General features: G+C 41.2%; 1 protein-coding gene across 1 annotated transcript; it reads right to left on the minus strand.

Annotated features, from left to right (window-relative positions):
- Positions 1-884: 884 nt before the first annotated feature.
- acvr1ba (activin A receptor type 1Ba) lies at positions 885-17,452 on the minus strand. The gene is made up of 9 exons (XM_030733123.1): positions 17,245-17,452; positions 7,627-7,863; positions 7,271-7,531; positions 6,824-7,054; positions 6,425-6,592; positions 6,128-6,284; positions 4,825-4,949; positions 4,582-4,712; positions 885-3,365 (listed from the first exon to the last, which is right to left on the minus strand). Exons 1-9 carry the CDS (start codon positions 17,306-17,308, stop codon positions 3,240-3,242), a joined length of 1,500 nt encoding a protein of 499 aa, XP_030588983.1. The 5' UTR covers positions 17,309-17,452; the 3' UTR covers positions 885-3,239.
- Positions 17,453-19,264: the final 1,812 nt, after the last annotated feature.

The raw sequence follows: 19,264 nt of genomic DNA on the forward strand, positions 1-19,264 counted from the left end.
AGACATGATGCATTATCCTGCTGGGTGCAGCCATCAGAAAACTGTCAACATAACTACCCTGAGCAAGCAGTGATGCACATCCCAGCATGTCTAATTGTCAGGTGTTCTATTGTACTTTTCTATATAGACTATGAAGTACACTTACTGGGCCTTTTGTTAGGTATACCTGTTCAAATTCATTAACCCAGTGAGCTGCAGCTCGCTGGGTGAAAATGCCTTGTTGATGTCTGAGGTAAGAGAAGAAACTGTTGAGCTGATAGGAAGGCAACAGTAGAGCATCTCTTGAGCACACAGCAGAAGACCACACCGGGTACCACGCTCATCTCATCTAAGAACAGGAAACTGAGGATTCACACAGGTTCACCAGCAATAAACAGAAGACTTCAAAAAAAAAAAAAAAAAGAAAAAAAAACACATTGCTTGATCTGATGAGTCTTGATTTTTTCTGCGACATTCAGATGGTAGGATCAGGATGTGGCTTAAAAACCCAAGTATTTTTTTTGTTGATCATGTCCACCTTCATAGCTTCAGGCTGGTGATGGTGAAGAGGATATTTTCTTGGTACACTGTGTCCCTTAACGCTAACTAAGCATCATTTAAATGCCAGAGCCTAACTCACTACTGTTGCTGACCATGTTTATCCAGAAGATAGGTACACTGTGGACATGAAGGCACTTCCTGGCACCTTGTTGAATCTGTGCAATTAAAAAAAAAAAAAGTTCTGAAGGAAAAATTGGGTCTAACAGTACTAGGAATGAATGAATGAATGAACGAATGAATAAATGAATGACGTAACCAGTGTGTGTCAATGCCCTTTTTTAAAGAAAGAAAAAAAAAAAAAAGAAAAAAAAAAATCTGAAATGAGCATTGGCTGAAGTCACAGATAAGAAAAAGAGGATTTTATTGTATATCATCTATATACACTTTTGAACTAATTCTGAAAAGATCTGCACAATATTATTTTTATTACCTATGAACAGGATGTCTGATGGTCATATACCCATGGCAACAAACCAAACATGGACAGGAGTGTTTTGACAATTTTGGTTCAACTGACAGCAATCTCCCACTTCCCCTCCCTTTTCCTTTATTCACTACACTCTGCCTGCTGAACTTCGACCCATGTTAACAGTAGCAGCAACATTTCTGGGGTACACAGCCAATGACAAAAAAACAAAACCAACCCCCCCCTCACACTCTCACACACACAAACATATACACGAAGTGGGAAATACACGCCTTAAGTTCATCTACCTCAGTGCAGAGGACCCAGTGTTTGAGACAGCATGCAAAAATGGATACCAACATGACACATGGATTCTGGATCAAGTGATGGAATAACTAACATTAACTAATCGCCCTTGTGGACATAACAGTGCAGAGCCCAATGGTGACAAATGTCAGTGTAATACTTTCATAGTCCCGTCTGCAGACAGACTCAAATGCAGAGGCAGAATGAAAACATGCAGTTTCTCTTTACAGCATGTCAGTCTTTGAAGGTAAAACTTCAACTACGTTTTACATCTAACTGTATGTTCTCTGTGTGCAAACTGTCAGCAGTCGTCTGGATTTCTGAATAAATAGCCGGTGGCAGTATCAGAATTTTAAGGTTTACAAGAAGCTCCTAAGTATTCCAGTGTCAATGAGAAAGATGTCACCCCAGAAGATGTATGTAGAAACAGATCTGCACTACTGGGCTCTTCAAAGAGCTCGACAAAAAAAACAAAAAAAACAAAACAAAACATGAGTTGCAGCAAAACGGCCAGGGATCAGTAGTACCACCAAATTACCATGAGAGGCGCAAGTGAAACACAAATTCCAGCAGATAATGCAGTCCATTTCCTTGCTGTTAGAAACCATACAGACCGATCAAACAGACTTGTGAAAGTACCATCCAATCAAAATCACTGTTCACACTGGAGCTTGTGGCATAAAAAGATGGGGAAAAAAACCAAACAAACAAACAAAAAAAAAAAAAGCATGTTTCATATGTATATGTTTTATATACAAATCATATGTACCCATCATCAGTAGTGTCTAATGTTAAAGCCAGAAGAAAAACACCCATCATGATCTTACACAAAAAAAAAAATAGACATTTTAAAAAACAAAGTATTTTTCATTGCCATTTCATACACCTCTTATTTGCACCGTGTGTAAGATGTCTTCGCCTGTCACCACCGAGGGTTGCGGCTGCATTCGTTTTCAAACAGCATCTTACTTAAAAAAATGAATGCAATAACCCACGAATCCGAAGACTTGGACTGAACTACAACATTAATTTTCATATCAAGACTCTAGTTTGTCACGTCTCATCTCACAGTGTTCATCAATATGCAATAAAAACTATGAACAAATAAATAAAAATTAAAACCATCCCAAACATTATCCCTGCCACATTTCAAACTAACACCAGGACCGGACCGCATCTGCTATGTGACACCTGCCCGGTCTCACACACACACACACACACGATGAGGAAGCTACAGTTGAGTGCAACTAATTTGTGTTTGAAGAATATTCAAGTGAGGGATTAAAGAAAAAAAAGAAAAAAAAAAAAGAAGCACAATCCAGCTGTTCATGCTTAATTACCACATGTCCAATAACTGATTTTGTCTAATGAACTATAGCCTACACCAGTAGACGACTTAGTGTCTTGGGAACATGCTAGTAGTCCAGACACCTTTTTACACACAACTATAAAACAGTGCTTCAGCCTCTTTTCCCCCCTTACAGCGACAGAATGTGATGTATGGCCAACAGAATGAAAAGTCCTAAACTCGAAACCCACAACTTGCCTGACTCTTCTGGACAATTTCAGAGAGGTCCAAAAAACAAAAACCTGATCAAAAACAGAAGACTCCTCTCGCTGTACAAGAGTTATAATTCCTGCCATGGGAGACGACCCAAAAAAAAAAAAAGAAAAAAAAAAAAAAAAAAAGAAAGGTTGAGTGATGATATTAACAGTGGTAGTGCTGTAGTGTTGTGGCCCGTGGAGAAGGGAGTCAGAGGGAAGGAGGAAGAGACATGAGGAGCAAAGGGAAGTGGGGAAAAGTCAAGAGGAGGAAGGGTGATTCTCAGTAGTTTTGGCTAAAAAGGTGAGGTAGGCCTTGTCACAACTTGGAGTGTGGCTTTAAAACTGGCAGGGTTTTTATTTGCAGTCTGTCTTTAGTTTTTGTTTCCTATGGGAGTGTTGTCTGGTTGTGCGTCTCCAGAGCGTCTTTCCGCCACCTGTCCGCTCACATCTTCACATCCTCCTCCACACTGAGCTGAGACAGAGTCTTCTTGATACGCAGAGCTGTCAGTCTGGCTGCTCCGTTGGCATACCAGCACTCCCTCATGATCTTCCCCATCACGCGCAGTGACTGTGCAGCAAAAGGTCACAAAGGGTTAGACTTGCATGACTTATACTCTTAGACATTTGAATTCATCATCTGTGCATTTTAAACCAGCTTCTGTGTGTGAGAAAAATCTCTCAGAGAGAAACCTGTGTACCTAAATCAGGGAAATAAGACTGCTGAGCCCTACACTAAGGAAATAACAGAAGCTGAAAAAACACAAACCCATTGTGGACTTGCTCAGTTATTTTGGGTAGTATTTTAGTCTCAGGTATTTTATGATTATTCATGAACTTAAACTTTAGCTGCATGGCAGTTATAGACATGGTGGGGACACATGGTCAACCGGTAGCAAGCTAGGCCTAGCGCGTGCTTTTGCCCTCAGGTGGACCTTTCTGTGGTCTGCACACCAAAGAATGCAGACTGGGTGTGAGACCCTAAAAAACATGAAGACAAAGGCAACTGCAGGTTCTAAGTTGTTCCTTGTGGAACAGGAAAACTGAAACCCTGTTTTGTTTACATCCTATTGATGATCTTGTTAGCTGCACTCATTTTGTTACCTTTTCTTGAGCTGCACTGAACAGATAGTCTGGGCTTGTATGGAGGGTGCCACTGAAAAGGACAGGAGTGTACTTCATGCAATAAGAAAAAACGAAAAAGAAAAAAAAAAACCCAAACTCTGCTTTGCAGCAAAAAAAAATTATTGATTTACCCCAATTTTGCTTTAGTAAGTGTTGGAAGCCGGCCCAGCCCCGTCATAAACTTGCAAAATTTTAACAGTGAAGACTGAGTCTATGCACCTGTCTGATTGCACTGATGTACATATTAGTGGAATATAGTCTACATTCTTTTATCTTTTAATTAGTCTCTGCACTGTATATTTTGTAATTTTGTAATATTGTGTTATAGTTATAGTTCTAATATCTCTGTATATTTGCAATTTGTATACTTGTATATTGTCTTATAGTTTTTATACTTATTTGTTTTTTCTGTAAGCACGAAGTACCGCAGCAATTTCCTAATGCTGTGAACCTGTTTACCCATATGGCAATAAAAACCTTCTGATTCTGAGTACATAAAACTATTTTAATACTCCCCTGCAACACTGACTCAGTAGCTGTCAGTCTACATTAGTACTTCTTGTACTGCCAAACTAGTACAGCCCAATTTGCTCCCTATACCGCCACTGGACATATTTTTAGAAACCATCAGTACAGCTGTTCATACACGTAGTGTGAAGTACCTCATAGCTCTGCCACCAATTGGGCACATTGGGCCTCAGTTTCTGGTCACACACCACCTTCCTCATCTCTTCTATGGATGGGTCAGAGGGCACAAGGTCATAGTATGGTAGCTGGTACTCCTCGTGGATGCCTGTTGTACATAACAGAAGCTTTTTCAGTCTCTGATTTCATGTTTTGTTCACTTGACTAACTGAATCATATTTTTTTTTTTTTTTATAAATAGCCAACATTTGTGCTCTTACCTCCTGCATTACAGCGACGCGCAATCTCCCAATACACCAGGCCCAGTGCATAAATGTCGGCACACTTGAAGGAATCAAAGTGTTTCATGTTGATGGTTTCATCCAGGACCTCTGGAGCCATATACCTGAGGGTGAACACACAGGGCAAGAACTTTAGCACCACTGATAGAAACTGAAGCAAGATGACAGCCAGTCAGTCATGTGAAGCCAACACAGAAGTGTCTCAAACCTGCATTCTTTTTAAAGAGCCACCAGGGGGCAATGGCAGCAAATAAGATTTCTGGGAAAAACAGCCTCGGACATGACCTCAGCAAATACGTTCCCGATCACTTTATGGGCTCAGTGACTCATTTCTGGTCATAATGAATAAAAACGAATGAGCCGATTTTGAGAAAGGTCAAGTCGTTAGCCAGTGAGCGTGCAGTTTCACAGTCAGATTCCCTTCTCGCTCATGGAGAATGCAGTTAAACAACACCAAGAAGGCGATGGCAAAAACTTCCATCTCAAGGCCTTAAAACCAGACTTCAAACAACTGGGTGATTCACCGCACTCTCGTCACCAAAGCACACCTACCTCAAAGTTCTGCCGAGGTCTGAATTTTGTGGCACAGACAGAAAAAGAAGGTACCACCTCTAACAGACTAGAATTATGAACAAATGTTCCAAAGAACACGCATTGCCTGCTCAAAGACTTGTCAAAGTAAATTCATGTATATGAAAGTAAGTGATTAAGCCTTGAGCTTAGTTAATATTTACAAATTTTTTACAGTAAAGAATTGTTGTTCAATGGATACTGTGTAGAAGTGTACATTTTATACATTAAATTTCATTCAACATTGATAAAGATATCTGACAGGAAATACAGAGATGAGACAGCTGAGAGACGAACAAATGATGCAAAGACTGATGACAGCGATTCAACCAGTAGAAGAGGAGGTAGGGTTATGGTTCTTGTGCTCTGCAGTTGTACTTGTCCATACGCATCTATCCTACGTCGCGCGGTTACTGAGATATTGAAGGCATGAAGGACACAGAGACAGATGGATGATGGAAAAGTGATCCCTGTGTGTCTCCCTGCATCTTTGCAGGTGACAGAAAACGTTCCTGCTGAAATGAATGAAGAAAGTCTGAAAGCCAAATGAGACTTTTCAAAGTTCTTCATGAAATTTAAAGTTTTATAAGAGAGAGAAAAAAAAAAAAAAAAAGAAACTTGGCAGACTTATTCATTAAGGCCTTAGGGAAGACCTGCAATATCCCATGTGTGCTGTATCTATTTGAGTGCTGATAAGTATGGAAACATTTACCTCTTAGTGCCCACACGCTGGTTCGGTGCTATATCAATTGTGTCTGTGATAGACTCATGGCGGACTGCCAGACCGAGGTCAGCTATGGCACATGTGCCATTCTTCTTAACCAGAATATTTTTTGACTTGAGGTCACGGTGAGCAATGCCAGGTTTACCTGCAAGAGAATAACAGCATTACTTTTGCGTCAAGAGCATGCTCCTGCAGTGCTCAATTGGCTCTCTCTTCCCTCAGATTTTTTTTTTTTTTTTTTTTTTTTAATATTATTCACTTTACAAATATGAAGGTTAATCTCACCCTGAGTGCCTAGGATCTCCATGTGCAGGTGTGCCAACCCACTGGCAGCTGACAGTGCCAACTTGATCATCCCCTCAATAGTGACAGAGTAGCGATTCAGGTAGTCAAAAAGAGAGCCATGCTCATGATAATCTGACACCAGCCAGAGCTGAGTCCAAGTGCCATTGTCTGAAAGGGAACAAATGAATAACTTCACTCCAACAATCAGCCATCTACTTAAGCCAACAGAGTGCATATAAAATAGAAGTTTTAGACACCAGCAAGCTAAATACAGATCCTGACCACCTTCATTTTATTTTGAAAAAGCCTTAACATTTGTTATAATAAAGGGTTATTTAGAGCATACTTCTTGTATTGTATGCTTTGTTTAAATGAAAGCCATACAGTCAACACTCTCACCTTTATTGTCTGCTGCGATAAATCCTAGGATATTTTCATGCCGTAACATGATTGTCTGGTAGATTTCAGCCTCTCTGAACCAGGAGCGCTCCTCTCTGGATGAGAAGATTTTCACTGCCACATCACCTCCCCTCCACTTCCCTCGCCACACCTCACCAAAGCGACCCTTTCCTATTATCTCCTGCAGCACGATAGTTCTGGCCACCGTCCGCTGCACAAACAGGGGCAGACCTGCAGGGGGCAACAGACGGGCAACAAATAAACAAGCGTTCCCTGATGAACTGCTTCACAGAAATTTTGGATCCTCAACAGATTCCAAGTCAGGATTATTTGATTGTTGTGCCTGAATAATCATTTGGATATACCGATATATCTGATGTTATATGGAAGCTACTGGTCATGCACAGTATTTTCAGTATGTTACATCATGCAGAAGCATGTACTGACCAGAGCCTGATCCAGAGGTGGACATGTCATAGATTAGGTCCTGCAGGGTCTTATCCTTAGCCAAGTATAGGTGGTCACAGGAGGGATCCTCTACCTCCAGCCTCTGTCTGTGGCTGTAGGCCCTCTGGTGATACTGGAACAGGAACACGCCGACCATCAGCAACACACACAGCAGGAACACGGGCCCTGCAATCACCGCCACCAGCTCCACTGGCCCCCAACTGCTTACTTGGCTTGACCAGTCCCCCCCCTTGGTTGGGACTAAGAAGACAAAACAAAATAAATGGTTAAAAATCAACAAAATGAACACTGTCACAACTGAACTGAAAGAGCTCTGGTGTTTAATGACGTCTCACCTGGGACTTTCAGGTCAATGCTGTTGCAGTAATCTACATAGCAGCAGTGAGTATTGAAGAAGCCCTCAGCACTCAAACAGTAGAAGGGCTGTCCAGGGGGGACAAGGCTGTCCTGGTTGATGCAGACACGTACGTGTTCCTCCTTCCCTTGGACATAGTAAGTTGAAGCCATACAGGCACCATCTGTCTCACACTCATAGCCCGTCTTCTCACAGTTTGTGCAGTTGCAACGTAAAGCTGAGGGGGGAAAAAAAAAGATAATTTTTTTAGATAAAGCCATGAGGTTTCACTTGTACATTTTGCCCAGCAGGGGGCAAGCGTACAACACTGTTTCAACGCAAAATGTAAAGAGTGTCCCTTTCAACTGTGGGCATATTATGACGTGCAGACACAGATCCTTAGTGTTCAGCAGGTGCAGCCAGACGGCCCTGGCGGCCCTGAAATCAGATCCTTCACTGCAGATGAACCCAAACACGCAGGGTGGAGACAGTCCTGCCCAGTGGGACAGACAAAGTGAAACCCAACAAGGGAAGAGCGCTCCTGCCAAATCCCCAATGCAGCATTCTGCTCCATTCCTCTGTCTTTTTCACATTGACACTGAGAGCTGCCACTGTTTCAGCTAATGAGACCAGAGTTTTATTAAACACAGCACTCTCCTGCGCAGGGACCTATTAAAGGTGACACACTGGAACTCCTGCCGCAGCCATAATAAAACTATGGTGGTCCATCTACACGCGAAAATGAGGTCAGTGCCAGAAAATCCTCACAGATCTGCCACATCTAAAACAGAACCAGGGCTGGCTGAGCAATCCAGAGAGCAAGAAACTGAAAACTGATTAGATTTGGAGTGAAATGTGATTTCGAGTCATACCACACATGCTTCTCATTTAGAGTAAGGCCAGCACAACATGTTTCTGCTAAGGTTTACTCCTACCACAGCACACAGCAGGACATGACATAGTTAGGCGGTTGTAGGAATGTGGGACTTTTTTTTTTGTTTATTCATTTTACACAGGAAAACCCAAAATGAAAAACTTACTGAGGACACTACCACGGGTGAGGCCAGACAAAGGCTGGACCACTTGAGACTAATCACTGCGGAATTAGCAAAGACAAGACCACTGTACCAAAAACAACACAGGAGGAGACACAAAGAGGAGAGGAATTTCAATCTGTATTCTTCTACAAAAAGAGGCTCAGCATTTGTTGGGACTGCTGACAATGCCTGGCCTAGAGGAAAGAAAGAGTTGAAGAGTGGCAAGATTCCACTAATCTGAGTCTTATACCAAGGGCTTCTTTGACCAGATGAGCTCACTGATCTTTTTGAACCAACATGGAGGTCTTTCAAAAAGCAGTCAGCAGAGTCTAGAACATTAACTTTATATAACACAAAAAAGAGAAAATGACTGACACCAAGGTTTATGGTTTTGGCCATGATGATGGTGCAATCAGTGTGTCATAGGAGTGATTTTCAGTTAACTGAACTCATCAAGGTTGATTTCTGTGTGGGAACATTTTTTGTGTGTAGCGTGTTGCTGATGCGTCTATGCTTGTTCACTCACTGCTAACTGGAAATATGGAACACTTGAAGCAGAGTTTCAGTAATATTTCACATCTGTTTAGCGTGTGTGTGTGTGTGTGTGTGTGTGTGTGTGGGGGGGGGGGGGGGGGGGGGGGGGGGGGGCTCTTGTTCTTCAGGAGGTGAGTGGGAAAGTGACAGGAACTCTATGCTGAGTGTGTCCAAGTTTTGCTGAAGTTCACATGCAGATGGAATTTCCTGCAGATTACACAGAGGTAAAAGCAGGCTGCGCCAGATTTTTTAAAAAAAAAAGAGGAAAAAAAAAAAAAGAGAAAAACAAGCCCTGTGCCACATCACGCTAATCTACAGCAAATAGTTTAGCCAAATAAAACCCGATGACAGGAGTTGCAGCAGTAGGCTTAAAGTGCTGGACGACACTCGATTTCCATCACATTCAGACAACCTAAAACACCTCCTTCCACCAGAATCCACTTCTGCAGCCCTGCTGTTTATGGCTTTCTAGTGGAGCATATCAATCTTTTCCAAGTGAATCGAGTCGTTTTGATCAATACATCCTCAAAGTAAGAGCGGCATTTAAAAGGAAATATACACAGCACATTTTAAGAGAAAGAGCTTCTCCTCACCACACTCAGTATTGTAAGCCAGACTGAATCTCCTCACAAAACTCAAATTGAAGGCTATGAAAGTTTTTATGACAAACATATTGCACCAATATACGGTAATGAGCTAACAGGAGAGCTCTGACAAGAACACGGTGATCTGAAAGGAACAGGCACATTCATCACTGGAGAGTCTGTGTGTGGTAAGACAGATGGCACACAGACACACAGACAGAAGCTCAGGAAGGAAACCAAACATGGCTGAAAACACACACAGTTGCTTCTTGAGTCTACCATGGATGGTTTGTGGCCTACCAAGAGTTGGTTTGTGGCAAGTCCTCCCTTTCATTTAGGGCTACCTTGTGACTATAATGTGCAGCCTGCTTCCATGCTACAGAGGAAAAAAATAAAAAAATACTATGGGTGTTCAATATGAAGAAAATATGACAGGATATTTTGAAGGTGATTGATTCACAAGTTTATAGATAAAATGAGTTGATGGAAAGGTTTCATTACTGACTAATGCAGTTATCTAAATGACTAACAAATGAAAGCCAGCCATTACATTTAAGTAAAAAAAATAAATACATAAATAAAATCCCACAGGCTGAATACTGCCACAAAACAGTGTTTGGCCTGAAGATCAATTTAAAACAAACAAAAACAAACAAACAAAAAAACCCAAAAAAAAAAAAAAACACTGTCATAAACAAAGCAGCGAGGTGAAGGACATCTCTCTCATATCCTCTTAACAAACAAACTGCTGGGAATAGAATTTCCTTCAGGATCAATAAAATAACAACATGCCATTATGGGTGCACATATGGTTTGGTTTTCAAATTTGATTTATTTCAACTGCACAACACTAAACACATGCAAATGTCACCGTTCAGCTTTTCAAAAGAATGAAATCAGTTGAACAAGAATGTGCACAACATGGCCCAACTCAGCTCATTAATGCACGTTTTGAAAGGTGCTTTACAGGTTCTTTATCTGCCAAGTTAGATCCTCATGGAGGCAGACCACTAAAATAGCATAGTAAAAATGGCCTTCAAATTCAGTCCAAAAGAACAAATTGCTCATGAATTCAGCCAAAAGCCATCAGGCAATATATTCATCTAACTGCTTAAATCATAGCCCCAAACAAAATTTTGAAAAAGATGGCACGAGGTAGTGTAAAAACAAGCTGATTGTCAGGCAAGATGGAGCTCTGCTACTTAACTAAAAATCAAACGAGAACTCAAATGTGAATCATTTACCCAAATGCTGTGTTGTTTGCAGAGTGCTCTGCATCTCTCACTGGATTCAGCAAAAGTGTTACAAAGCCAGACTTGAAGGAATAATATCGAGCCTAAATACACTTGGATCTGAGGCTGTGTGTGTGAAGTTTGAGTGAACTCTGCTCTTGTATCCACATAATTGGTGGTCTTTACACTGGTCCTTTGTGTGGAGATTAAGGCGACATGAGGAGGGATTGGACTGGCCCTACATGAACAAAGACTGGAGTGGGGGAGAGTACTTTTGTGTTGGGGGATGGGTGGCATGCAGGGGACAGACTGGGGTTACCAGTAACAACCTCAATGTTTGGGGGCTGCTCTGGGCCAGACAGGATGGGGGCTGGTCCCCATTTGGGAATGACAATACAGAGGGGGGGTGGGGGCAAGCAGGGCTCACAGGGCCCCCCAGCTGCGGCTGAAGTCTGCCCAAGTGACCAGCTGTGACTGTCATTAAAACCCAGTCTAGACTTTGACTTACAGGAGGGAGCAGGAAAAGGGAACACGACAAAAACAGGGAGAACAGAGCCCAAAAGCAATCCCTCTCATTGCCTTTCCAATCATTCCATTCGTGTTGAGACAGGAAATGGAGGACATAGTCAGGAAAACATTAATAAAACATTGTTGCCATAAACAGCACTGCCTTAATTTGGACCTAACAAAAAAAACCAAAAAAAAAAAATAGACACACCACAGAACAGCCCCACTCCACACACCTTTACCCATCAACCACGATGACGGCGTTCTGCATATCACAGTGCTGTTCAGACCTACTTGATGGAAACAGCCCTGACAAAACACAGATGAAGTTCTGTGCATGATAATATCATAAAGTGAGTGGAAAATACTGTAAACGTGCTTGGCGTAGGGCGGCAGGTTACACAAACACTGTGGGTTTCTGGGGGCTCAGACAGACAGTCAGCACGTGCGCGTGTACGGGGAGGGGAGAACCATTACCAAAATGCACTGGCTGAAATTAGATCCATACAGATACCAGACTGAGAGCTGATCAAGACAAGCAGACGCCACCAGACAGTGTGAGTGCAACACACAAACAGGCTAACATGCACATGCACACACCACAACTGTGTCCTAATCAATGCTAGGGGAAGGAGGAAAGTCATTACCTTTGTCTGCATCTCAGGGTCAGATTACTGATCTGATTCTAAAGTGAAGTCTCTGGGGCTGAGGCTGCTTCTACTATCTCCACCAACCACCACCCCGAGGCTACATCCCTTCCTGTCTGTCTGTTGTCCTGGACGGGTTCAAAGGCACACAAGTGTGAGCACAAGTTTACTTTGGAGTTGCTACTGACACTAGTGCTCAAATTCTCAAACTGATTTCTAAAATATATTGTGCTAATACGAGCCAGTGCCATTTGAAGTGGCTTGAAACCCACCCTGGATTTTTGCAAAAGTGTCAACTTTTTTTTTTCTCCTCATTGGTTACGGTCGTCCATTAAAACACAAACACTGTTTTCTTACAAACCAATAACACTGAAAAGTGGCACCAAATACACTAGAGAGCTGGGATGGTTAATTAAACTCAGAACAATTTGTGCTTCAGAGCAAAATTCTTACTATTAGTTTGCTTGTGTTTACACAGTTAAACTGTTAAAAAAAAAAAAAAAAAAAATAAGGCAACAAAAACAGATCTGGCACAAGTGTTGAAATTCTGGAAATCAGATTAACAGAATTTCACACAGGCCCCAGCCTTAAAATTTACCAAATGAATTTTTCAAGCCACTGATTTTTTGTTGTAACTCTTATTTCATTGTCTAAATAACCAAGAGAAAATTATCAGAATGAAAAGAAAAAGAATAAAAAAAAAAAAAAAAAAAATTATATATATATATATATATATATATATATATATATATATATATATATATATATATATATATATATATATATATATATATATATATATATATATAAAAAAATAAATAAATAAAACAAAAGGATTTAAAATTAACATTTTATTAGTTATGTCATGCTTTTGACTGTGGACAAAAACCAAACGACAGATTATGTCATTTTGCAAATAATCCTTAAGCTAATAATATTGTGAAAACAAAATAAAACAGCCCGGCCAAAATGCAGCATTGCTCCATGAACCCCATAAGGCTTTGGCACAAATCCAGTAAAGTTCTCTTTACTACTCAAAAAAAAAGCAACTATTTTGCATATTCACACACTTATTCATAACATACTTGGGCTCTGTTTAAGCTACCAGCACTACAGGAGCCCAAGAAAGAGGTTTAAATGGTATTTGAAGAGCTAGTTGGATAAGAGACTCACACTGCATTCCCAAAGCAAAAGTCTTACCAACAGCCCTACCCTGGATCACACCAATCAAAGTAAATCATTGTCAGGGAAGTATTAGAGAAAACTTGACAAGTAGGCTGCATACCTTCTAGCAGAAAATTACAAGGCAGAGCAGATCTGGTCTAAATTCCAACAGCAGCCAGAAAAAAACAAAACAAAACAAAAAAAAACTCCAAATCAAACACATCTACAAAGAGACATGTAATGGAGGAAGGGTGTCAGGTTTAGCTCTATAGACATGAATTCACATAGCTATCAAGTCTGTCTGGGAACACTGACAATCACAGCTCTTATGTCTGTGTTCATTTAAGATATGGCACAGAAACAAAAGCAATTTTATGGCCAATACGCAAAAACGCTTTAAACACAGACTACTGCTTTAGAGTAAACTGAAGGCAGAAGAAGGCAACCAAGAAGTTGGCTGGCTCTAAAGTGATAGTAATTTCTTGTGGTCTAGCATCAGTAATGGAGAAGCTGGGTCAGTCGGGGGCTATGCTGTCTGCTGTAGCAATTAGGGCTCTCTGCCTCCGGGCCAACGGAGGTCATTAACAACACTGGTCATTATGGAAGGAAAACTAGACCACCTTGGACCTGACCTAACCCTGACTGGCTCAGTGCCACATTATGGAAACTGTTAGTAAACACAGATTGTAAGGGAGGTCGTGTCTGAGCCAGGAAACAACATGAAATTTTATACAGAGGATGTGACGCAACTTCACTTGATCACAATTTAGCTGGAGGGATCTGGCAGACAAAAACATCTACCTAGAACAGGTTTAAACAACTGCTACACACTGAGGGGAAAAACACAACTTTATACTTTTCAAACTCAAGCCAGCTAGAAATACAAATGTCAATCTCCCCTCGCCTGTCCACACTCTTCTCTTTACAGGCTTATACCTTGGAACGCACAAAGTTTCGACCTTTCTCTGTACATTCCCTCGGCTCTAATCTAACAGGCAGGTATATGCATGTTCCAAACCAGCTGGCTCACACTTCCACCACCTGAACTCTTTCACATCAAATTTGACATTAAACAAGCACCTGCACCATTTAGCTCTGTACAGCGAGTTCCCTGTTTAAACTGAAAGAAAGGTATGTTTCTTAGTTTGAAGTCACAACCACATTTCAACAACACAAGTCTTTCCATTAATCTGAACGTACTTGAACAGCTTTGCCTTACATCTTAATGAGCACCACAGCCTCCCGCCATATAAGTAGCAGACTGACTAGACTGTACTTCATAATAGACAAGCATTGTTTTTCCAAGATGGCACAAGTCTGAAACCTATGCAGTTGCATAAATGTATAGGCATGCATGCAATTACAATCCACTGATGTAAGCCACGGTGAATCACAGTTGCCTGCTGTGCGTCTCTGTTGCTCATAACAAGGAAAAAACAAAAAAAAACACATTCTGAATACACTCACGTTCACCCACTACGTTGCAGTCAGAAAACTGATCTCATGCATTCTGTCTTTAAGACATATACCACTAATGTTCCTTTATTGATTAATTTTACACATACAACATTGATGGATAGAACCACATTATTTGCTCTATTTGCTTTCTATTGGATATCATACATCAAGTGATATACCTTACTTGATGTATGATATCCAATCTCACAGATACTGCAAACAGAGTAGATAATGTGGTTCTATCCATCAATGCTGTACGTGTAAAAATGTTTTAAAAAAAGGAACATTAGTGGCCTGTGCCTGAATAACAGACTGCAGTCATTTTAACAGATAATGAAGACAGCAGGGTTATGTATCCCATGACTTAAAAGTGCTACAGAGGCACATCAGGAAAAAAGCAATACTCTGCCAGGATTGGTGATAGTGTAAGGGCTACTAAAGGTGAGTTCAGAGGTCAAGAGATAGCAGGAGCTCATCTATCCAAAGGCCTTCCTCTAACCTAGAGATGAAAAACAACCCAAACTAAAGCTTTCTTCAACACCCTGATAGCAGTAAGTGAATGAAAGCAGAAACGGGACCACAGACAACAAAGTACAGATTAAATTCTGACAAAGGAGCAGGCCTTTTATATAAGAGGGATGGAGAATGTAGAGAGAAGTGGAGGGACGCACCCTACCTAGCGGCACTGTAGTTGACAGTGCCTGTATCACATTTCTACCTTGTTCAAGTCACCCAGACTGACTGCGTCACGCAGACATGTAATGCCCAAAACACCAGTGACTCCTAATCCGCATGAAGTCAACAACACGTGACAGATTCAAACCTGTGAGTAAAACATATTCTCATACTCATACATACTCGCAAAGGCCTGGAATCTGCTCCAGCGTAGCAGCTTTCAGGTTTGTCTGGTTTCAGCTTTTGCGTGGTGTAATCCATTATATGGTGTGAAAGTAGCTCATGATAGACTTGTGGGCCCTTTTCATGACAGACCCTGCCAGATGGACAGACCCATTATGACCGTGTCCCTGCTCTGGCCACAGACCCACCCCCACCCTCCACCTCACACATCACTGTTAATGTTGGTGTAACCCAGACAAACAAACTGGCCACTTAGGTGTGACAATTTTCCCAGCATGCCTTGTATGAACTGATCAACCTTAGTGAACTGCACCCTTATCTAAACTAGCGGGGGAGGAACAGTTTTATGATTCTTGGAAGGATGACTCAATTGTTTAGCACAGTATACTTGAACGGATAGCAAATGAAGCAAAGATATTTTTTCTGGCACAAGGGTGATTTTTTTTTTTAAAGTGTATTCAGTGAGTGGCAAGTTGAAACAAAAAGGTACAGAACTCACAGGAAGAGAATAAAAAATTGCATAAAACAAGGCATGCTTGTGTTTAACTGACTAAAGCCTAAAGAAAGAGAAGGATGTTTGGAACAAAGTTAGATGCGCTGAAGGGCCAAACACTGTGATTTAGCTGAATATATTGCGATGTGGTGCTGTTGTGTGAAACTGGGTATCAGCTGCTCCAGCAGATGGGGCGGACTCGGACTGAAGAAGGCCCGTAACTGGCGCCTCAAAAGACCCCACTTGCCACATTTACATTACAATGAACCCAGACTTCAACTCTGACTTCTGTCTGGGATGGCTGAATGTACGGCTGCTGTCGCCCTATGCCAGCCGTGGGGGGGCCTCACTAAGCACCCTTTTCACGCCTTACAAATGGAAACCACTGGCAGAGTTGCCAGTGTTTACCCTAATAAAAACAAAACACATTTCATGCACAAAGTAGGTTAGGCCTTCACTCAGAGGCTCCTTTCTCCGTCCAGCGTGGAAACAAGTCCTCACAACATGTGACGAAACTGTAACTGACCACATTACGCAAATTTAACCAGCCAGCTATCATTACTTGGTGTCCCCAAGCCAAACAGTGATAAGCAGTCACAAGCCAGAAAAACAGTGTTTTGTAAATAAGTTAGCATAACAGCCAGCCAGAGATTAACCTCAGCATCAACAGCAGCCTGTAGATTATTCAGTCCATATGAAACCATAATATTTATATTATTCTTGTATTTGTCAAATTAAAAAAAAAAAAGAAAAAAAAAGCATTATCACATTATTTAACTTTAACTACTAAATATTAGCTGACGCTTCGAAATAAACAGCCCCACCATGTTGTTGTTATTGTGCTCGTGGTGGTTTAGCTACTTGTGTTCAACAGCAGCTGAATTGATTTTGTCAGTTGCTAAAAGCCATAAATATCGATAAAATCATCAAACAACACGGCTGCCGGTTCGGCCAAACAGCAGCCGCGGTTTTGAGGTCGACGCTAGCTACATACGGCTAGCCAAATCCGCGATAGAGCGCCATGACGATTAGCGACAACAGGCGATGCCCAGTCCAGGAAAACACATCGAGACAAAAGCCGGAGAGGTGCTCGGATGAAACTTACCATTACCGACGGCCACCAGCCCGAGCAGGGCCAGTAGGGTTGGAGCGATTTGTTTTAGAGCCATTTCTTCATAATTCCCATCTCTCCGCGATGAAATGCGTCGGAAGTGTGTCGTTATCAACACGACCAGACCTGAAACACAACCACAGTCCAACCGCACACCACCACCACCAAGATACTAGCCAGCCAGCCAGCCTGCCAGCCAGCCAGTGACGTGTTTAAAGGGGTGTGTACGTGCGAGTTTAAAGGGGAGGGCTGCGTGCCGCACGTCCCCTTCTGCCCCCGGGGTCAGGGCTGTGTGTGGTAAAGAAAGCGGTTGGCGAATTACATTCTTCCTGTTTCACGTCGGGCAGGAGCGAACAGTGTGTGTATCATTTATGATAAACTTTATAAATTAAGGCAATTCTCTGAACTGATGGTTTCCCCTTTCCTGGATGATGATTTTTATATCCTTCAGATTGATGTTAAACGAATTCAGTAAAATCTTTAATATCCAGCAATGATTGATTTCAGCGTGTTTTTCATGATTTTATAGATCAACAAACTGAGCCTTCTGGAGTCATTATATAGCTAACATTGTACATTTGGTGAACGATCTACTAGAAACAAAGATCTATGACCATGTTCCCCTGACAGGCTGTTTTTTGTGTGAATATACTGTTTTTTTATATCCCCAAGGTTTATTTTTTTAATGTATTTTTCATGTAAATTATTATTCATCACTGGGCATTTTGTGAAAAGAAAGAAAGGAAGGGAACAAATTGAGTCTAACTGGCAATCTGTATTATTTCTGAAAATGAAAATTATGTCTCTTTATGACATAAAATGATAATACAGAAATGCTTTTTTCTTTAATGTCTCAAATGTGACTAAATATGTTTCCACATTTGGCTTCAGTGCATAAACAAAGTACAACTAGGTCTGTTTTTTTTTTGTTTTTTTTCACGCATGTGCTTCAGCTGCAGGATAAATTAATCTTTATCAAATGTGCTGCGCTGTGCTGATTGGGCGTACTTGCCTGTATTTTTGGTGAACAAAAATCTATTTAAGGATATAACTGGGTCAAACTGCTTTTCATTAGAATTATTGCTCAACACTTAAAATCATCAGGTGTCCCTTTGATGAAACAAAATAACACGTTTTTCATGTTGATCATTTAAAAACACTTAAAATTGTGACATAATGTCACGGCTGTTAACACAATGTTCTATCAAAATCGAATCCTCTGCAGTCACCAAGCTCTTGCATAGCTTACATTCAGAGCAGGCACATTGATCTAATGGAAATGGAACAGGAAACCAGTGTGGGTGTGTGTGACAAACCCCTTTATCTTATCATGTATTATAGTTTGGATGCAGAGCTTAAAATCACAGGCCTCATGAGTGGAGTTGATTCTAGGCCTCCCTGTATTTGACCAGGATTCAATCAGTAATATTCATCTTATCCATCCACATTCAGTAATTGATTAATTATCAAACAAATCCCTCACTGATATTACAGCTATGGGGAACAGCATCTGACTAATGTATCATCAGCTGTTCCCTGATCCAAGCGTTAGAGGTAACTCTGGTTCAATCTGCATAAAAGAACATTTTAGTTCTTATTTTTCTGCTTGATCTCAAATCACATCTAAGCCACTGTATCAGATTTTGGAGAGCTAAATCTGCTTGCAATTTTTAGTGTAAAATAATCAAGTATCTAAAGATAGCAAAAGGTGTTTTGGTCCAGCTCTATTCAGGATTTTGTCTTTCCTCAGGGACCCAACCTGTCTATACTAACACATTCATCTGCCTCCAACTGAGAATGTAGCTCAGGAAGAGGTGAGCCAGGCTGCAACCAGGTGCATTTGGGACTTTATCTGTGCCTGCTTTTATCACCTGTCCTGTTACTAGCACTCTCACCGATCTATCCCTAAGCCTAATTGTGTCTGCATGGCCTCCTCTGTGGCTTTATATCTGTCCATTATTGGCCCTGTCCAATTTATCTGCGCATTTCTTCAGGAGGCATTGTCTGCTGAACA

Source organism: Archocentrus centrarchus, chromosome 7 (assembly GCF_007364275.1).
Source record: "Archocentrus centrarchus isolate MPI-CPG fArcCen1 chromosome 7, fArcCen1, whole genome shotgun sequence".
NCBI lineage: Eukaryota > Metazoa > Chordata > Actinopteri > Cichliformes > Cichlidae > Archocentrus > Archocentrus centrarchus.